Raw genomic sequence first — 18861 nt, 5'->3', positions numbered from 1 at the left:
CCAACACCTAACCTATATGCAGCGCCAGTCTATCCATAGAGCTGCTCTGTGCAGCTGGCCCAGGTGGCCCATTATGACGGATGGCCAATTGTGCATATTTCTGTCTGACCATTTTAATTTTGTAACCAGGGTGCTACACATACGTAGGTGCTACAGCGCTATAGCGCTACAGCAATATAGCGCTCACCGTTAAACATAAAAAACAATATTAATATATATAATAAAAGTATCTGACTGAGCTCACTCTGTGAATGAGTACTCACTGTCTTTTTTAGTATGTGATTGACTATGGTGTATGTATAGGACTATGTTGGGGGGTAGATTCGTGAGACCGCCCTTGCAATCTTGCAAGTTCACATTCTGTAGCAACAAGCTTGTTAAAAGCTCCAAAAATACAAAAATAGAGCAATGAACAACGTTTTATATGAAATAGACTGAATAATGATGTTAAATGACAAACATACATGGTTTACTTTCAGTGGTATTCGGCAAGGGTGATGAGAGCAAGAGCATGATAGAAAAATGGAAGCTTTCGCCCCTATGTGGAAATCAATTGCTGGCAAGGCCAAGCTGATATTAATTGTGATATGCAATCTTCAATATCTCGTTGGTCTCGTGAGCCTGGTTTGGTGAATTATGCCCAGGGGCCATAAATTCCTGAACCGGCCCTGCTCATATGTCAAATAGCTCAAAATTAAAGTGTTGAATTGTACACAGTTGATTGCATTTTACATTTTTGTACTTTTAGAAATGGCCTGTGTGCATGGACTAATAAAATACCAAAGTGTCTTGGAAGAGGGGATTATCATCATGAGCATTGTAATGCACATTGTCAACATAAGCAAGTCTTAAAATGTGTTAGTTAGGGATAAAAGCGTTACCTACCTAGCTACCTTTAACTTCCTGTTGTTCGTCACATGAAGGCCAGTGTTTCTTTCTGCAATATTAAAGATAAGAGGTACAACGTTATTGACTTATTTATTATTCTTATTTTTATTATTTGATCATTTAAATATAATTTCTACATTTGCAGCCAAACACTATTAAGTATCAAGAATAACAAAAAAAAATGCTTCACAAGAAAATGGTGAAGCATTTGTGTTGTGCAGTGCTTAGATGTGTGTTGTTACGATTACAACAACAACAACGAAGAACCCGAATGGCCAAAGAGGTATTCTTGTCTCTTTAGTGGGCTGATCTGCATAGCCACACAACCGCCAGTCTGGCCTCGATTTCCAGTATCACTTGCCGTCGAGATCCTGGAGGACGACCCTACCCATTGGGGCAGGCCAATCGGGTGGCGCTAGACCTGTGATTGGGCGTGACATCCTAACCCCTTTATAGTACAAATATAAAAAAGAAGAGAGGGGCCTACAGAAATTATGACTAAAACAAATAATCTTGTTTTCCCAGCCAACTGAAACCTGAAACTTCCCAACTGATATGTAGGACTTCACTTATTCATCGGCATCGTGGACAACCTGCAGTCAACCCCGGTGATAGGCCACACGGTGGGGGGAAAGGGGCGTTTCTTTAGTCTACGACGCTCGACGCGATTGGCTAGGACTGTTAATAGTGGGAAGTGCGATACGCCGGTGTAGTGTCCGTAGGTTGCGCCAAACGCCATTTTGAGCTAACTGGTTGAACGGAGAGAAAGATCCAGAAGCTGTCTTTCTGAAAGGTAAACCCGATCTCCCTCCCGTCCTCGAAAACGACACGGACTTTTTTCGTTCGAGGGAAACCCACCGCCGACATCCTTAGTTTTTTTTCCCCCTAGCAGAGGGTGAGGACACATTGACGCCGTTGCGGCCGTTCTTTATTTCGCGTATCGTGGCTGTTATCGAAATGACGTCACCGTTTCCCCTTATATTCTTACACTGACGCGGCGTTCGGCCAACCGTAGCTTTAGCCGCTAGCCCGCGGAGCTAACGATGCTAGGCTAGGCTAGGCTAGGCGGCTAACGGAACGGCTCGTTTGATTAAAAAAAACAAAAAAACACCACAGATGTGTTTGTGGTGTGATCACCGAACATAAATGGGATTGTTAATGCTACCGACACTATCGTTGACGTTCTTCGTACATTATTCCGCTCTTTCTTTTCGTTCGTTCGCGGATTGGTGAGCCGGTGTTTCGGTGCTACTGCTGCTAGCCCCTCAAGCTACGGCGGAGGGGGCTAGGCTGACGCTAAAGTGAGCATCCGCCCTAACCCGACGCTAAGCTCCTCTTAAGCTGGCTAAACATTAGCTTTAGGTTTATTTAGTTTCAAGAAATAATTGCTGCTCCGGGTTTTCCCCCTACGTGTGTGTGTATGTACGACCATCGCCCGGGTCGGGTTGACCATTAATGGTGTGGCGTCGGGTTGCGCCAGGTGCTAACGTTAGCCATCTTTTTCTCCGTCGGCCTTTAAAAAAAAAGTCGGCGGCGTCGGGTTAGCAAGGCAAGCAAGCTAGCAAGGGTCGAGTGACAGCTACACGGAAACACCCCTACGGACACCTGAGACACACGGCCCCACGATGGTCCATTAGGCCCAAGTTTTGTGTCCGTAATTGACGTTTTTATCAAGTGACTGCGTGCGTTATTTCGTTCGTGTCCGTCGACGGACGTAAACGACTGGACGACGTAGTCGTTTCGCCTTGCTGTCGCGTCTTCTTATACAGTATTTTTTTTTTCCTTCGCCTACTTCTCTCTCTCGCCAGGTCTGTCACCATGGGGAGTGCAATCGGAAAATTATTCAATGGCCTGTTCGGCAAGCGTGAGATGCGGATTCTTATGGTCGGGCTCGATGCTGCTGGAAAAACCACCATCCTGTACAAGCTCAAACTCGGCGAAATCGTCACAACCATCCCCACCATCGGTAAGGGCCTTTTGGTATATCACTTCGTCATTCGTAGTGTATAACGACATCGTTATCTAACCCTTTCGTGCACTGTATTGGGTCTCACGTTCGTCCCATTGCATGTTAGTAGTAGGTACTATTTTTGGGTTGCCTGATTCCCATGGTCACAACAGGTAATTGAAGATGTACTGATTATCCTTATACATGTCCTTACCTCACCCGATGGGGTAGTTTCATCATTTGTGGTAAAACAAAGATTAAAACCCACAAGATATCTTTAAAACTCACCTTGATGTTCAAGTAAATCATACCCACTGGGTGAGATGAAGACACGAAGGCGTACCATCTCCATATTTTCATTTTCCTGGGACCACATCAAATAAATAAAAATCGTGTTTCCTTGCTAGTCATGCTTTTGATGAGGTCAACCAGGGACCCACTGCAGAGGGTTATAATGCAGCGTTGGGTATAAAATGGGACGAGGTCCTGCCAAGTAGCTTGGCATCGCTTTTGAAACATGAAGTTGCATTTAGTGATTGGTATATTATTGGGATTTCAATAGGAAGGATGTCTTGGAGTGTGCTTATTCTCCCGTGTATGTATCCAGGCTTCAACGTTGAGACGGTAGAATACAAGAACATCAGTTTCACTGTGTGGGATGTCGGCGGGCAGGACAAGATCCGGCCCCTGTGGCGCCACTACTTCCAAAACACTCAAGGTGAGAAACACTTGGCCATCCATGGTTAGACACCTATTGTTTTTTTTCATTATAATCAAGGGTATTGCTTCAAATGCTCTGTTGCCTGTCTATGTCCTAACATGGATGTTGTAAGTAGTATTCAGTACTTTTATTTATAATTTTATTCCCCCATTTTATTTGAATGTTAATGCAGGTTGAGCAATGTTTGCAAACGGTCGTTGATTTACCAATCACCTTTTTGCCATCAAATTAGCCATGGTCAGCTTTCGTTGACAACGATAAGCGGCCCATATGGTAAGGTAACTCGACCAATTGGAAGCCCATATCAGCTATCATTATCACCATTAGTCATCAAATATCAGCTAGTATTAGCAGCAGTAGTCATAGTCGTCAGTCGAAGTAGCATCATAAAAGCCATATGTAAACTAGCATTAGCATCATTACACAAATTGTGCCAAACAATTGTTGCCATATATGGCCTGCCATTGTAAACCTAAATGCCATCGTACACAAAACATGGGAATAAATAATGAATGGAGTAGACAATGCAGGGTGCAATTCAATGTGCTGCAGTCTTCTGGCTTGAAGTACATGATAGCGGAGGAGACCATAGAAATAACCCTTAATGTTACTAGTCATTTGCCAAAATATAATATAGTATCAATAGCTGATTTATGTTTTTATTGTGAACTAGCCATGAACTAGTGCCTAAAGATTCAGTCATGTTATGACACGGTTGGTCACTTCCTGTTTGAATTCCACGTGTTAGCCCCGCCCACTGCTAGTTCAAACACAGGTGTGTTCCGTCCTTTGAGGAAAGCCTTACTCCTGTCGGCCATTATCTATGAAAGCTTTTCATTGGCTTCATATTAAAAGTACATGGTCTGGTCAGAGTACTGATACCTTTTTTATTTATCAAAATGAATTGAACAAGAGGACATACCTCAAGATGATCAAAATGTTTTTAATGCATTTTATTTATTTTTTTAAAAACAGTTTGTTCTCTGCCCTGTAGTCTATTATGAAACGATGCAAAGAAAGACTTCCTTTCCAAAGAGTACCCTTGCTGCTGGCTTGTAGTTTCAGACCCGCTGGAGTCCTCATGCGAACATGTGTGTAACATTAACAATGTGTAACCGTAATCCTGTGTGTTAAACATGAACTACTTGTAACCCTGACTGCGTGTGTACAGGGCTTATCTTTGTGGTGGACAGCAACGACAGGGAGAGGGTGAATGAGGCGAGAGAAGAGCTCGCTAGAATGCTTGCAGAGGACGAGCTGCGGGACGCCGTGCTGCTGATCTTCGCTAACAAACAGGTGAGGCCTTAGTGTCCAGGTGAGGGCCCCTTTAATGTCCAGGTGAGGCCTCTCTAGCTTCAGGTGAGGTCTTAACATACAGGTAAGCCCCCCCCCTCTTACCGTACAAGCAAGTCCTCCTTAACATACCATTGACACTTTGAATTCTAACTTGTGATGGCATTTGCTGTTTTATCTGTAACATGAAGTGTTTTAGACTCGATTATTAATCTAAGGGGGTGAGGGGTGGCGGTAGAACCCCCGCCCCCCCAGTATAGGCGAGAAGACGAACGTACTGTACATCCTTAGTCCCGGTGAGCAGAGCATTGACGTGTGACATGATCATGACTGTGTGGTGTGTCTCCAGGATCTCCCCAATGCCATGAACGCTGCAGAGATCACCGACAAGCTGGGGCTGCACTCTCTGCGCCAGCGCAACTGGTACATCCAGGCCACCTGCGCAACCAGCGGGGACGGCCTGTACGAGGGCCTGGACTGGCTCTCCACTCAGCTCAAGAACCAGAAATGATCCATTCCACCACCTCTGACTTTGTTTGTTGTTTGTTTTTTCTGTTGATTTATTTCCTGTTTTAACACAGTGGCAGCACTGGATCAGCCCCCACTCCCTGACGCCCACCCCCTTTTCCCCATTCCCCCCCCGCCCCCCAAACGGCTCTCACTTCCTGTCATTCCCCCTGTCCCCCCACCCGTCCCCCTAAACGACGTGTCACTTCCTGTCATTCCCCCCTCCTCCTGGGGCCTCTACCCTCTGCTGCTCCTGTACTGGGAGTCTGAGAGAGTGTTCATTCAGTGTGTGTGGTGTGTGTGTGTGTGTGTTTGTGTGTTGGCTGGTACTGGGACAAAGCCAGGCGTGCCTTCTACACACCTCGCTGTGAAAACAGTGCTCTGGCCTCCCCAAGCCCCCCCCCTCCCCCCCCCCACAGGACGCATGGTTTTCATAAGGCATAGAAGGAGCGAGGGGGTGCTCTCTCTCTCTCCTCCTGTGTTATTGACCTCAAAGCTAACCTGTCGCCCCCAGTCTAGACGCTACGCTAGCATGTTCATTTGACCCGCCTTGGTTTAGAAACCCTCAACGTTCTGGAAAAATTGCATCATAACCTGTATCAGGTTGAAGCAAATAAAAAAAAAAAGCAAAAAAAACTAGACAGCCGATCCTCGACCGTTCTTGTGTCATTTGAAAATCATGCAGTTTCTTTTACTATCAGAGTGTATGTTTAGCAACGGTTCTTAGTCACAACCCTCCCCCATCCCTCCCTACCCCCCCCCCCCCACCCCCAGCTCAACCATGAAGCACAAAGGCAGACAAACAATCCTTAGCTAGCTTACTTCAAACCAGAGGTCCCTAGCTAGGGTACCCTGACGTTAGAACACCTGGCTACCGTGCCCCCATGTTGGAATACCTAGCTAACTAGCATACTCCAATGTTAAACTGCTAGCTAGCTAGCTAGCTGGCCAACATACTCCAAAGTTGGAATACCTTTACAGGCGTACTCTTTAACATTTGAATGCCTTCCTAGCTGGTGTACTCCAATGTTGGAATACCTAGCTAGCTCCTACACGCCAATGTTAAAAAAAAAGTCTAGATAAGATTTCTCCAACGTTGAAATGGCTCGCTGGCACATTCCAGTGTTGTGGACTGCCTAGCCTGGCTTGCACCAACGTTGGGGAGCACCTTTTACTACACGGCGTCCCCTGACGTTGCAATACCTAGCTAGCACACTGTAACGTTGTGATGGCTGGCTAGCAGTGGATTGCTAGTAGATCATTTGCCACACGGTCTCCCTTGGTATGTGACGTGGTCCCGGGCGCGCTGGCTCACCCCTCCACGGTGTTGGGCATTTCAAAACAAAAAGAAAAAAAAGCATGGCGCGTTCGACCGTCTTGAGTTTAGATCAGCATTTTCCATGTAAAGCTTGAAACGTTGTTCCTCTCTGAAATGTTACCCGTGTTTTTGTTTTTTTTTCCTTTCCTTTTTTGAGTGTTTCCATTTGTACGGGGCTGCTAAATGATATGCTTCAGAGCAGTTAGACGGCCTGCATATGAAGTTAGGAGTCCTGGAACGCTTTCCCACGGTTTCTAACGTCCCTGGTGAGGTGACGCAGGCCCCCTGGGCGGTTGAGCTCGCTGGTGAAGAAGCGCCATGGTTGTAGACGCTAACCGCTTCAGACTAATGAAGGAAGCAACCCTGGGCCAGCTGTCTGGTTGCTGATAATAGAACATGTCCCGGTCCTGGCTGTGGAGGACACCCCTGCCCCAGGGGCGGAGCAGGGGTGTAGACTGCTTGTCTGACACCCAGGGCCCCACCCAGCAACCTCTGGTCAAAGATTGTAAATCTGTAAGTCTCTCTCCCCTCCTCAAACTGCTTCGATGGGGGTTTTCCTCAATACATTAATAAACATGATTCGATCCTACTATTCTGCTGTCGATCCTTCTTGCTGTGGCCTCTATTATTATGATCTTGGTAGTCCATAATGTATTTGGTCTTTATAGTAGAGGGGTTAATAAAACATCAATTATAGAAATCACCTGATTGTAAACTTGAAACTAGTCGGGTCAACTGGTGAACGCTACACCGGTAAGTTAATAGAACAGGATACTGATAAAAATGAAAACCCCGTCTGTTACCTAATACCTTTAATTATATTATCAACTTGTATTATATAATGCGTTCAGAATTTAGCACACTCCCCTAACATCTAGAGATGCTATTCCATACGCTGTTGTTGCCAAACATGAGACGGCCAACAGCATACGTCACGCTGCACACCTTCACCTGTCCCGTCGAAAGTTGTCCGCTGCACACGACGCTCCACCCCCGCAGGTATTTTCGAGTCTCCAGTAAAACTGAACTCTGTAGCGATCCACTCAAGAGGAATACCGCTCATCCTGTGGCTACAAACATGGGAGAAATGTTGATGGTCCAAACAACCACGGGTACGTTTTCACCTCACCGCTGTGTACAACCTGTACGCGGCGAACAGGTGTAGGGAAATGCGTGCCGAGTGATACTAAATGGACGTTAGTAGAACTAACTAGCTTCCCGCTTACATGTTACAATGTTTTCACTAACGCCTAGTACGACTCTGACCACCAAAGCGTACTATCTAACCATACAAACCAGGACAGTGTTGGGGGCCCCCTGGGCCACACCAGCTCACACCAGGAGGCTAGTTTGAGGGCAGGGGATGTTAAGTTTCGGTATCGGGAATTTCTTTCATTAATCACAAATAGCATGACATGACAGCATTGTTCAATGAAGCAACTTCATTCCGCTTCACCATGTTAATATACGAGAAGGTAGAGCTTTGATATTATGATCATAGGGAATGACAGAGACGCTGACGTTCGTATGCTGTAATCAGCAGGCACGCCTAAAGCGATGTTCCTCATGTCGTCATTTTAAGGACGCGTTTTGGCGCTTACTTTAATGTTACGAAGTTATCAAGGGGCCGTTTTAATCCACCAACATATTGACTTTTGTGTTCTAAAGTAGTTGTGTTTCAGGTGTGCTGCTATTTGTCTCTCTCTGGTTGTGTTCACTGTCCACACGGGGCGGTGGGAGCGTGACGTCACCCTCCTTAACTTGTCAAACCACCTCTTCCTTCCTCCTGTTTGTTTATTTATTTGGTCTGAACGAAAAGTTTGATTGGAAATGAAAGTAATTTGGTAACATTGTTTTTATTTGATTTGATAGGGTGACATGATGTGTGGCTATGGAAGTAGATATATATATATATATACTGTACATTTTATTTATACTTTGTACTTTGTTACAGTAGACACCCAATTGTAACCATGTCACCTTCTTGCAAGGTGAAATGTTGGAGTTGTTACCTTGGCAGTATTATGCTTGGCAACATACCGGAGTTGTAACCATGGTGGCCTCAATTACTAGGCGATATGAGAAAGTTGTAACCACCTGTTTCTAGGTAACGTGCTGGGGTTGTATACATGGTGGCGCTGTAGAAATGGCAGCATTTTGCTCGGCGATGTGCTACAGCTGTAACCACGTGTTGTTACCAGGCGACGCGACGGAGGCGGCCGGGCCCTGGGTGGAGGTGATAGAGGAGGAAGACGACAGCTACACGACGGGCTCCACCATGACCCTAGACCTCCTGGAGGAGGAACTCCTTGCTCTACGCCAGCCCGAGCCACGTCCCCCGTCCCGCTCCCGGCCAATCACCATCAGCCCTGCCAGGTAGGGTATAGGACACATACACACACACACTAGGCCTGGGCGATATGGCTGAAAGACATATCACGATATAACTTGATCATATTGATCGATATCGATAACTATTGATCATTTTAGGATTTAAACACTTCCGTTTAACACTTAATACGACCTTCCACTGTTCTTCATTGATAAATACTCCAATGTCGATACAACAATGAACACTCAAATATTGTAAATAAGTATAGAACCGTGTTTGTGTAACAAACCCAGCTGCTAGATTCGGTGGTCCAGTCTCTTATCGATATATATTTTGAACATGTTTTATATTGATATTGATCAAAAGTCTATCACAATACGATAATTTCTTGTTTTATTGCCCAGGCCTAACACACACACACACACACACACACACACACACACACACACACACACACACACACACACACACACACTCATCTTGCTGATTTTACTTCAGAGAGGAAGTGACTCAGTGATATTGTAACATCTTATTCCCCTGACTCGCACAATCATGATATGATGCAATATGGAATGTGCCGGTATGTATTCATTTTCTCCATGATGCATTTTTGCTTTAATCCTTTTTTTCCCCTCTGATTTAAGATAAGATGAAAGTACAGGAGACAGTAGTAGTAGAAGTTAAAAAGGTGTGTGTGTGTGTGTGTGTGTGTGTGTGTGTGTGTGTGTGTGTGTGTGTGTACACACTGATCATGTATACTGTCACTGATTTTCAGGGTTAAAGGTGATGAGGGCCACTGGTCCTCCTCCCTGCCCTCCATACCCAATCCCTTCCCAGAGCTGTGTAGCCCGCCCCAGTCCCCCGTGGTGATTGGCTCAGTCCCGCCATCGGCAAGTGACAAACATGTATGTTTCATTTATATTCTGTTGAGCGGCATGTCACTGTTATTATTATTATATCAGTAGAAAGAACCAAAATCCATGAATTAATATGCAGCAATAATATCAAACCAAACGCTGCTACTTCCATACAAAAAATGGGTTTAAAATAAGTGTAAATTTCAGTGCTATTGTAATTAATATCAGTTTTATTATATCAGTTTTAATAACAGTGTTAATCTTATTATTATTATTATTATTACAATTTATATTAATCTCAGTATACATAATAGTAACAGTAATGAATAATATCCATATTTGTATCAATAACCATATAATTACAAATAACCATATTGATGTATTTTGAAGAACCGTATTAACATCATTATTAATATAATATTATTGCGTACTTGACTCGACTGCAGTAGTGCAACATGTTGAGGTCTGATTGACATAAACATGTGCGTACATGCGTATATCAATCAAACCTCAACATGCACGCACATGCACGCACGCACGGAAACATGCACTCGCGCTGTCTTTATTTTAGCTCACAACACAAGACTGGTATTGCTTCAATCTGCAGCCCGAAGCACACAGTTTATTAAACTCCCCCACAAATAAACTGAGTTGAACTCTGCAATCTGATGCCTGAAGCGCACAGTTGATTAAAATCTCATACAAATGAAGCAAGTCCATTTAAGTCTTGTTATCCTGCACTGTGCCAGCTAAATACGGGACATGCGGTGAAGCGATACGGCTGGATAAAGAAGGCATGTATGACGCAATGTGTGTGTTGCAGGTATTATCATAGAATGGATTTTGTTGGATTTCTCCGTCAAAGTAGAAGGTCCATCTATGCAAGCGGACTAAAGCTGTCCAGCATGACTATGAAGAGCAGAATGCTGTTTTTCCTTCTCATCTGTTTTCTCTAAGCTTATGTATGGCTGTTGCTACAACCAAAGGAGGAGTTTCCCCTCCTGAGTGACATATTCAATACACCCCCTGTGTAGTTACGACATTGGTTTCTCCAGTGTGCCGGTTTCAGGTCAGGTCAGTCTCTTTACCTGAGTGGTGATTGGCTGCCATCACTTCTGATGTCATACACCGTGTCAGCCCGTTGCTGATGACACCTAGCTGACCTCAGAGCATTGTGTTTGTGTCTTCAAGTGTACAAAAGGCTGGTGTTGACAGACTGACTCTGTAGCTTCTGATTCACAGCTAGAACCAGTTAGTCGTTAGGCTGGAAAATCCTTCCCCGTCTACCTGTGGTGTCTGGCTGCTGGCTGCTGGTTGAGAGGATTCTTGGCCACATCACTGTTGTTGACGGTTGAGGACGCCTGGAACCATCGAAGCATTCCATGGCCATGAGTGATGGCTGCTCATTGTTCGATTCACGTGTCGTTCTGCAGAACCGTACCCTATAAACACAGTGTTCCCGTCCACTGCCAGAGCGTGACTGGAAGGTGTTGGGTTTAGTGCACTCGGGTCGTGTCTGGGTGGTTTAGTGAGGCTGTTAGACAGAGCAGCCTAATGGTTCAACTGGGGCCTCACGGTGGAGTCCCCGGATTTGTACATGGAGTTTACCGGCTGCCGTGGTTGGTTCCTTAATATTTGACTATATGGACGCACTGTATGTGCTCTCCTCCTCAAATTCAACCCTTGATTGTCGCACCTCGCTCTCTTCACCTGTGGTTGTATAATCTCGGCCCAGCAGCTGCTATGTTATAGCAGGAATTGTGGTGGGAGAAGGAAACCAACAATTGCATGTTTTCGTTAGAGATAATCTACAGAAGAAAGCACATTTGCGTGTGGATTTCTACAGTGGCCAAATACTCTACATATGACTCTGCTGTACTTCCTGTATATTTATATATAGACACAAAGCACCCCGTTGTTATGATCCCGTCATAACACGTACCACGTCTGTGGGTTTCTAGGATGACAAGGTGAAAACTGGTTTCAGCTGTACTTCCTTGGTGACTTCCTCATCCGAGGACTGTGAGACAATATGGTTAGATTGGGCATAAAAGACAATATTTTTATATTTTTTTATATTTTCCCCTGTGTACGACAATCTGCTAATCAAATCTATAGGAAGTGATATAGGTAAACAATGATAATTAAAGAAACACAGCAGTATGAAAAGGTATTGCACAGTGCAGTATGAAAAGGTATTGCACAGCAATTAAGTAATTCAAAATAAGTAAATCTTTCTATAGATGTGTATCTATGTATATAGATAAAAAAGCATACAAAAAATGCTAAATGATTTCTCGTGATAAAGTTGATGTAATGAATGCTAATATAAATATATATGAACAATCTGAATGTTATTATGAAATATCCTATAATATGACATCTGTCTAACGATTGCAGCTGATCAGAGTGTTTGGGGAGGACAGCTACAGCCGCTCTCTGTGGGTGTCTCGTGGCACTACCGCCAAGGAGGTGTGCCATCTGCTGGTACAGACGGCTCACTGCAGTGACCAGGAGAGCTGGGCACTCATCGAGTTCCACCCCTCACGCGGCCTCGGTAACAATGGAAGCCATCCCCATCACCCCACTGTGTGTGTGTGTGTGTGTGTGTGTGTGTGTGTGTGTGTGTGTGTGTGTGTGTGTGTGTGTGTGTGTGTGTGTGTGTGTGTGTGTGTGTGTGTGTGTGTGTGTGTGTGTGTGTGTGTGTGTGTGTACAGTTATTTTATTGGTGGTTGGATGGTGTGGACCGATAGGGAAGTGGGCATTGAGGGTGAGACTTCCACTTGTTGAGACTTAACACTGAATACATTTCAGATATATTTATTAATTTAGCGAAAGCAAGTGAAAGCAACTTGCAGTGAATTCAGATACATGTTAGGCTGCATACATGGAAGCAGATTTGGTCACCCAATGCACAATTTTGAAGAAAAAGTTAAAATAAATAATTGCCATAATCAGAGCAGCGAGTGTAGGGGCTTGGCGTAGCCCACAAGTTTGGGCGCTGGGAGTGGAACACTACAGTAACCACTACAGTCCCCAGATGTAGAATGTGAATCCTGCGTGATACTGTACCAGGGAGTCTGTAGTGACCCACTCTCCCTCTCATCTAGAGAGATGTCTGGAGGACCACGAGATGGTTCTGCAAGTCCAGACCTCCTGGTCCATCAAGACAGACGCCAAGCTGCTGTTCCGGAAGAACTACGCCAAGTACGAGTTCTTCAGGACCCCTGCTGTGAGTCCTGACACATCTCCTTCTGTGGTCCGCGGTCTAGGACCAGGCGTTTGCATGTTAAATCTCTTTCTCTTCTGTTATGTCGGAATGCTTGTTGTTGCCTGTATTGACTTGTGCTGTGTAAATGCAAATACATTTATTTCAATAATTATTTCTAATACTAATATTTAGTCCTTTAGCAGAAGGTCTTATACATCTTTTAAGATACAGGCCCTTAGGAAGCAGGGTTAGGGACATCCTCTTCTAGGATGCTTACAGGTGACAAGTTGGGTGGAGAAACCTCCTAGAATCTTTGGGAAGCATGTCAGCCCAGTGCATTATGCTGTTCTGCATTCCATTTCCCCACACAGGTACCCTTTAGAATGCATTTCTATTTAGTCGCGTTCATCAAAGGCTCTGGACGGATTCCCCACCCAACTACCCAGTTGAATAAGATCTTTTGCAACAATGCAATAGGAAGGAAGTGTCCACTTCCTCAACCACCACACACACACACACTCCACCAACCACACGGACATGAGTCTATGCTATGGGGCTGAGCTGTGTTAGTCCATGGCGTCCCGTGGCAGTACATTGTCGCGTGCTAACAGGCAGCGTGTTTACGTGCGGGTGTCCTTTGGTCTGTGCAGCTCTTCTTCCCAGAGGCCATGATCTCTGACAGCGCAGACGCCTCCCACGGCATCAAGTCCTCCGAACTCATCCAGGTAAACCCTTACTCCGAACTTGACCTGGTGAACCTATGGCATTCATCCTTTGACCTGGTTAACCGATAGCATTCATCTTATGACCTGGTTAACCAATAGCATTCATCTTATGACCTGGTTAACCAATAGCATTCATCTTATGACCTGGTTAACCAATAGCATTCATCATATGACCTGGTTAACCAATAGCATTCATCCTACGACCTTGTTAACCAATAGCATTCATCATATGACCTGGTTAACCAATAGCATTCATCCTACGACCTTGTTAACCAATAGCATTCATCATATGACCTGGTTAACCAATAGCATTCATCTTATGACCTGGTTAACCAATAGCATTCATCTTATGACCTGGTTAACCAATAGCATTCATCTTATGACCTGGTTAACCAATAGCATTCATCCCCACGACCTGGTTAACCAATAGCATTCATTTTATGACCTGGTTAGCAAATAGCATTCATCCTTTGACCTGGTTAGCCTCTAGGGATTGTGCATCGTGACGTGATTAGTTTAGTCATAAATCGGGGAATGTTTCATTTCTAATATGGGTAGATGTTAAATGTTGTGTTTTAAAACTGCCACAGAGTTTATCATGCGAGACGTGGCACTCAAACAAATCCCATGACGCATGCAGCAGTAAAAGCAGCCATAGAATCCATCCATGTGATGAAACCCGCCTTGCGTGTTAAAGGGATGACACCCCTCTCCCCTCTCCTAGACCCTGCTGATGTCGGGTTCGTGTCCGGAGATCCAGGGCTTCCTGCAGGTGAAGGAGCCCAGCCGCCGCGCCTGGAAGAGGGTGTACTTTCTGCTGCGTCGCTCCGGCCTCTACTCCTCCACCAAGGGATCCTCCAAGGTCAGCTGACCTGTCTCTGTGCAGCGCTTCCCGAGGATGGCTGATGTGTGTCATGTTTCTAACCCTCGCACGCGTGTGTGTGTGTGTGTGTGTGTGTGTGTGTGTGTGTGTGTGTGTGTGTGTGTGTGTGTGTGTGTGTGTGTGTGTGTGTGTGTGTGTGTGTGTGTGTGTGTGTGTGTGTGTGTGTGTGTGTGTGTGTGTGTCTCTAGGAGCCTCGCCACCTCCAGTGTGTAGCAGACCTGGGCCAGCTCAGTGTCTTCCAGGTGGTGAACGGTCGTAGGCTGTACGGAGCGCCCAGCAACTACACCTTTTGTATCAAGGTACACACACGCACACCATACACATGCACTCACTCACACACACACACACGCACACCATACACACACACACACACACACACACACGCACACCATACACATGCACTCACTCACTCGTAACTCGTAAAATTTCTATAGATCCTGTAGAGCGTTTAGTGTTTAATAGTGTGTGTGTGTGTGTGTGTGTGTCTCCAGCCTGCCAGAGAGCCTGTGCACACTCGTGGTCTGAAGCTGCTCTGTGCCGAGACTGAAGAGGCTCGCACCTGCTGGACCTCCGCCTTCAGGCTCTTCAAGGTGTGACCCCATGACCCCTGACCTTTTGACACCTTAGGTCCCACACACCATCTGTGAAACTGACGCTGTACCTTTTTTTTTTTTTTTCTCTCTGTGTGTGTGTGTGTGTGCGTGTGTGTGTGTGTGGGGGGGGGGTTCAGTATGGGAAACAGCTTCATTCTAACTTCCAGTTCTCAAAGTCAGCTGCTCAGTGGTCCGACGACCGGACAGAAACCAGACTGGTAAGGACACATCATACACACACACACTGTGCCCTCTTTACCCAGTTCACACACTATACACAATTTGTGTACTTGTATAAGCCCACTATACCCACTATACCCAGTATATGCCCACTGTACACACTATACCCAGCATACTCAGTTTAAAACCAGTATATAAAGTATACAGACTATACTAAGTTTACCCAAATTACAGTATTTAATTGTTGTGTGTGTGTGTGTGTGTGTGTGTGTGTTGTGTGTGTGTGTGTGTGTGTGTGTGTGTGTGTGTGTGTGTGTGTGTGTGTGTTGTGTGTGTGTGTGTGTGTGTGTGTGTGTGTGTGTTCCAGAGGGGCTCCGATGCCCAGTCTTGTTGCCATGGATTTCTCGGGCAGCGCGGGCCGAGTCATCAGCGCAAGCGAGGCCAAGAGTGTTGAGCGAGAGGAGGGGCAGAGCTGGAGGGTGAGAGAGAGAGAGAGAGAGAGAGAGAGAGAGAGAGAGAGAGAGAGAGAGAGAGAGAGAGAGAGAGAGAGAGAGAGAGAGAGGAGAGAGAGAGAGAGAGAGAGAGAGAGAGAGAGAGAGAGAGAGAGAGAGAGAGAGAGAGAGAGAGAGAGAGAGAGAGAGAGAGAGAGAGAGAGAGAGAGAGAGAGAGAGAGATGATGGGGGCAAGAAAAAGTTGGGGAGAGAGAGACAGAAAGAAAAACACACATAGACAAACTGGTTACTTTTCCTTCCTTTTTCTGAATCGAATTGAATTGAGAGAGGGAGATAGAGACGAGGGAGGTAGAGTCCAAACGTGTTCTTGGTGTTGTGTCCACACTTCAACAAACCCCACAACGTGTGTGTGTGTGTGCGTGTGTTTTTAATTTTTTAATTTTTCTCTGACCCAGAGAAGAGAAGCCCTCCTGGGCAGCCTTGCAGGCCGCGCCCCGGGCCTCAGACCGGACTCTGGAGCTCCAGGGGCCGGCGGAGCCAGAGGGGCTGGTGGAGCCAAAGGGACCCCAGCCAGCCAAGGGGCCCGGCCCTCTTGTGAGTGCTTTGATCAGTAACTACTGAAAATAACTGGAAATAACAAAAAATTAAAGTGTGTATTGATAGGATGTATTTTTGTGTGTGTGTGTGTGTGTGTGTGTGTGTGTGTGTGTGTGTGTGTGTGTGTGTATGTGTATGTGTATGTGTATGTGTGTGTGTGTGTGTGTGTGTGTGTGTGTGTGTGTGTGTGTGTGTGTGTAGCCATCCACAGGGGTCACCCGTGGTTCCATGGGGGGGTGTCCAGGAGGGAGGCTGAGAGGCTGGTGGAGGAGCAGGGCCTGGTGGACGGGTGAGCGCCCCCCCCCCCCGTCCTCACTGTCCACTAGGGATGGGTCAGAATATTAGATTATTAGATTATTCGTTCCTGAGGGTCAAAGTCGATTTTCAACATTTGGACCGTTAACATTTTTTCCCATTCAAATAAACAAGAATTAACGGACAGAACTAATGTTGGTTCTGTAGCACTATTAGTTTGTTATTATTATTATTATTAATCATGTACAGAAAAATAAAACAATATACACAATACACAAGCATAAATATTAATATATATGCATACAACACAAACACTGATCACTGTTAAAGTTAGTTTTTTTTGCGTTTAAGATATTAAGTGATTTCTTGCCGATGATCCATGGATGCCTTTGTGAATGTCGGCACACATCGAATAATCGATTATTCGTTCATACCACCCACTGATTATTCGACCATGAAAAATTTGAGTTATTCACATCCCTACCGTCCACCACACTAACCCAAATTTGAGATCAATCCATTCCAGCCTCTTTTTTTTTTATAGTGTCTCTAGTTTTGGAACATCGGCTCTGTCCCCAATGTCCACATACATTCAAAAATCTGAAATCCCGAAACACATGTTTTGTCAATTCAGCTCAATGTCCCCAAAGGATTGCTTTCTATGTATATGTTAGCCTTAGAAACAACACCCTCTTGTTTATACTATTGTGTGTGTGTGTGTGTGTGTGTGTGTGTGTGTGTGTGTGTGTGTGTGTGTGTGTGTGTGTGTGTGTGTGTGTGTGTGTGTGTGTGTGTGTGTGTGTGTGTGTGTGTGTGTGTGTGTGTGTGTGTGTGTCTCTCTCTAGTATGTTCCTGATCCGGGACAGTCAGCAGCAAGCCCTGTGCTTTGTTCTCTCTCTGTGTCACAAGCTCAAGACAAAACACTACCTGGTCATACCGGTCAGTCCCAGCTGTATTAAGACATTATATATATTCTATATTAATATATATATTAATTAGTATATTCTATATACATTCTATATATTTATGTCTAAGTGTGGGGGTAAATAAATGCATTTATTACACTTTATTCGGTTCTTCTTAATGCTGTGGAACGCTCCATTCACTTGAAGTCGGGCCTTCTCGACTTCCGGCGGTCAATTATTTTTTGATAATTGACCTAAGCATAATTGACCGCTGTCAAGGCAAGTGGATTTTTTGCCTTTGATTCAAGTCTTTCATATCATTTTCGCAAGTAGTCCGCTATCTTATCAACCCCAGCGTATTCGGTTGCTAAGCCCCGTCAGGGCGAAGCAAGAGCCCTCCGCTTCGCCTCGGTGTCCGGTTCGCCCTGTCGGGGCTTATTTTCCCCATAATGACCGGCGTTCTATACATTATCCCTTACATATGTCATTTATATGTTTATATTTAATAATAATAAAAACATATTTATTTATATATGTATATGGTGTGAGGAAGGAGGGTGTGAGTACTACATAGTGTGTGTCTATACTGAGTGAATTGATGTATATTGCTATACTTATAAATATGTAAATATATATAAATATGTTTAACTCCACAGTGTGAGGAAGGAGGTCGCCAGTACTACTCCATGGACGACGGGGTGACGGTGTTCGCTGACCTGCTGCAGCTGGTGGAGTTCCACCAGATCAACCGGGGGATCCTCCCGGTCTGCCTCAAGCACCCCTGTGTGGGCGTAGCACTCTGACCTCCACCTCCGTCCGCTAGCTCCACCTCCACTCTCAGCTCCACCTCCCCTCTCCTGCACCACCTCCACCCTCCAGCACCACCTCCCCCCTCTAGCTCCACCTCCACCCTCTAGCTCCACCTCCTCCCTCCAGCTCCACCTCCACCCTCCAGCACCACCTCCCCCCTCTAGCTCCACCTCCCCCCTCTAGCTCCACCTCCCCTCTCCTGCACCACCTCCACCCTCCAGCTCCACCTCCACCCTCCAGCACCACCTCCACCCTTTAGCTCCACCTCCACCCTCCAGAACCACCTCCAACCTCAGTACCACCTCTGTCCGCTAGCTCCACCTCCACCCTCCAGCACCACCTCCCCCCTCCAGCTCCACCTCCACCCTCCAGCTCCACCTCCACCC

At 45.6% G+C, this 18861-nt stretch overlaps 3 protein-coding genes across 4 annotated transcripts in view; all 3 read left to right on the top strand.

Moving 5' to 3' along the window:
• LOC311367147 (mitogen-activated protein kinase kinase kinase 14-like) overlaps window positions 1-252 on the top strand; it is an 11084-nt gene extending 10832 nt beyond the window's left edge. The window contains exon 16 of the mRNA XM_084485984.1: window positions 1-252. This exon is cut by the window's left edge and continues 177 nt beyond it. The gene's annotated coding sequence lies outside the window, so the exon portion shown is untranslated.
• Window positions 253-1585: 1333 nt separating this feature from the next.
• arf2b (ARF GTPase 2b) lies at window positions 1586-7264 on the top strand. Of its 2 annotated transcripts, none has more exons than XM_084485801.1 (5): window positions 1586-1681; window positions 2697-2854; window positions 3444-3554; window positions 4729-4853; window positions 5200-7264. In XM_084485801.1, exons 2-5 carry the CDS (start codon window positions 2707-2709, stop codon window positions 5359-5361), a joined length of 546 nt encoding a protein of 181 aa, XP_084341927.1. In that variant the 5' UTR covers window positions 1586-1681; window positions 2697-2706; the 3' UTR covers window positions 5362-7264. The 2 variants fall into 2 exon arrangements, with proteins under 2 accessions (XP_084341927.1, XP_084341928.1); XM_084485802.1 differs by having other exon boundaries at window positions 1647-1783.
• Window positions 7265-7762: 498 nt separating this feature from the next.
• Window positions 7763-18600, top strand: grb7 (growth factor receptor bound protein 7; the record flags this gene model as incomplete). Its single annotated transcript, XM_084485333.1, is given in 16 exon segments — window positions 7763-7787; window positions 8877-9051; window positions 9783-9912; window positions 12265-12421; window positions 12975-13096; window positions 13726-13800; window positions 14525-14662; window positions 14872-14982; window positions 15175-15273; window positions 15414-15494; window positions 15824-15838; window positions 15840-15935; window positions 16364-16502; window positions 16707-16794; window positions 17606-17699; window positions 18322-18600. Coding segments are annotated over 16 exon segments (1692 nt in total). The 3' UTR covers window positions 18469-18600.
• Window positions 18601-18861: the final 261 nt, after the last annotated feature.

The sequence above is a fragment of the Micromesistius poutassou genome (assembly GCF_964030765.1).
Source record: "Micromesistius poutassou genome assembly, chromosome: 21".
NCBI classification, from domain to species: Eukaryota; Metazoa; Chordata; class Actinopteri; order Gadiformes; family Gadidae; genus Micromesistius; species Micromesistius poutassou.
Note: the sequence above shows the minus strand (reverse complement) of the source record. Positions and strands in the feature narration are given on the sequence as shown.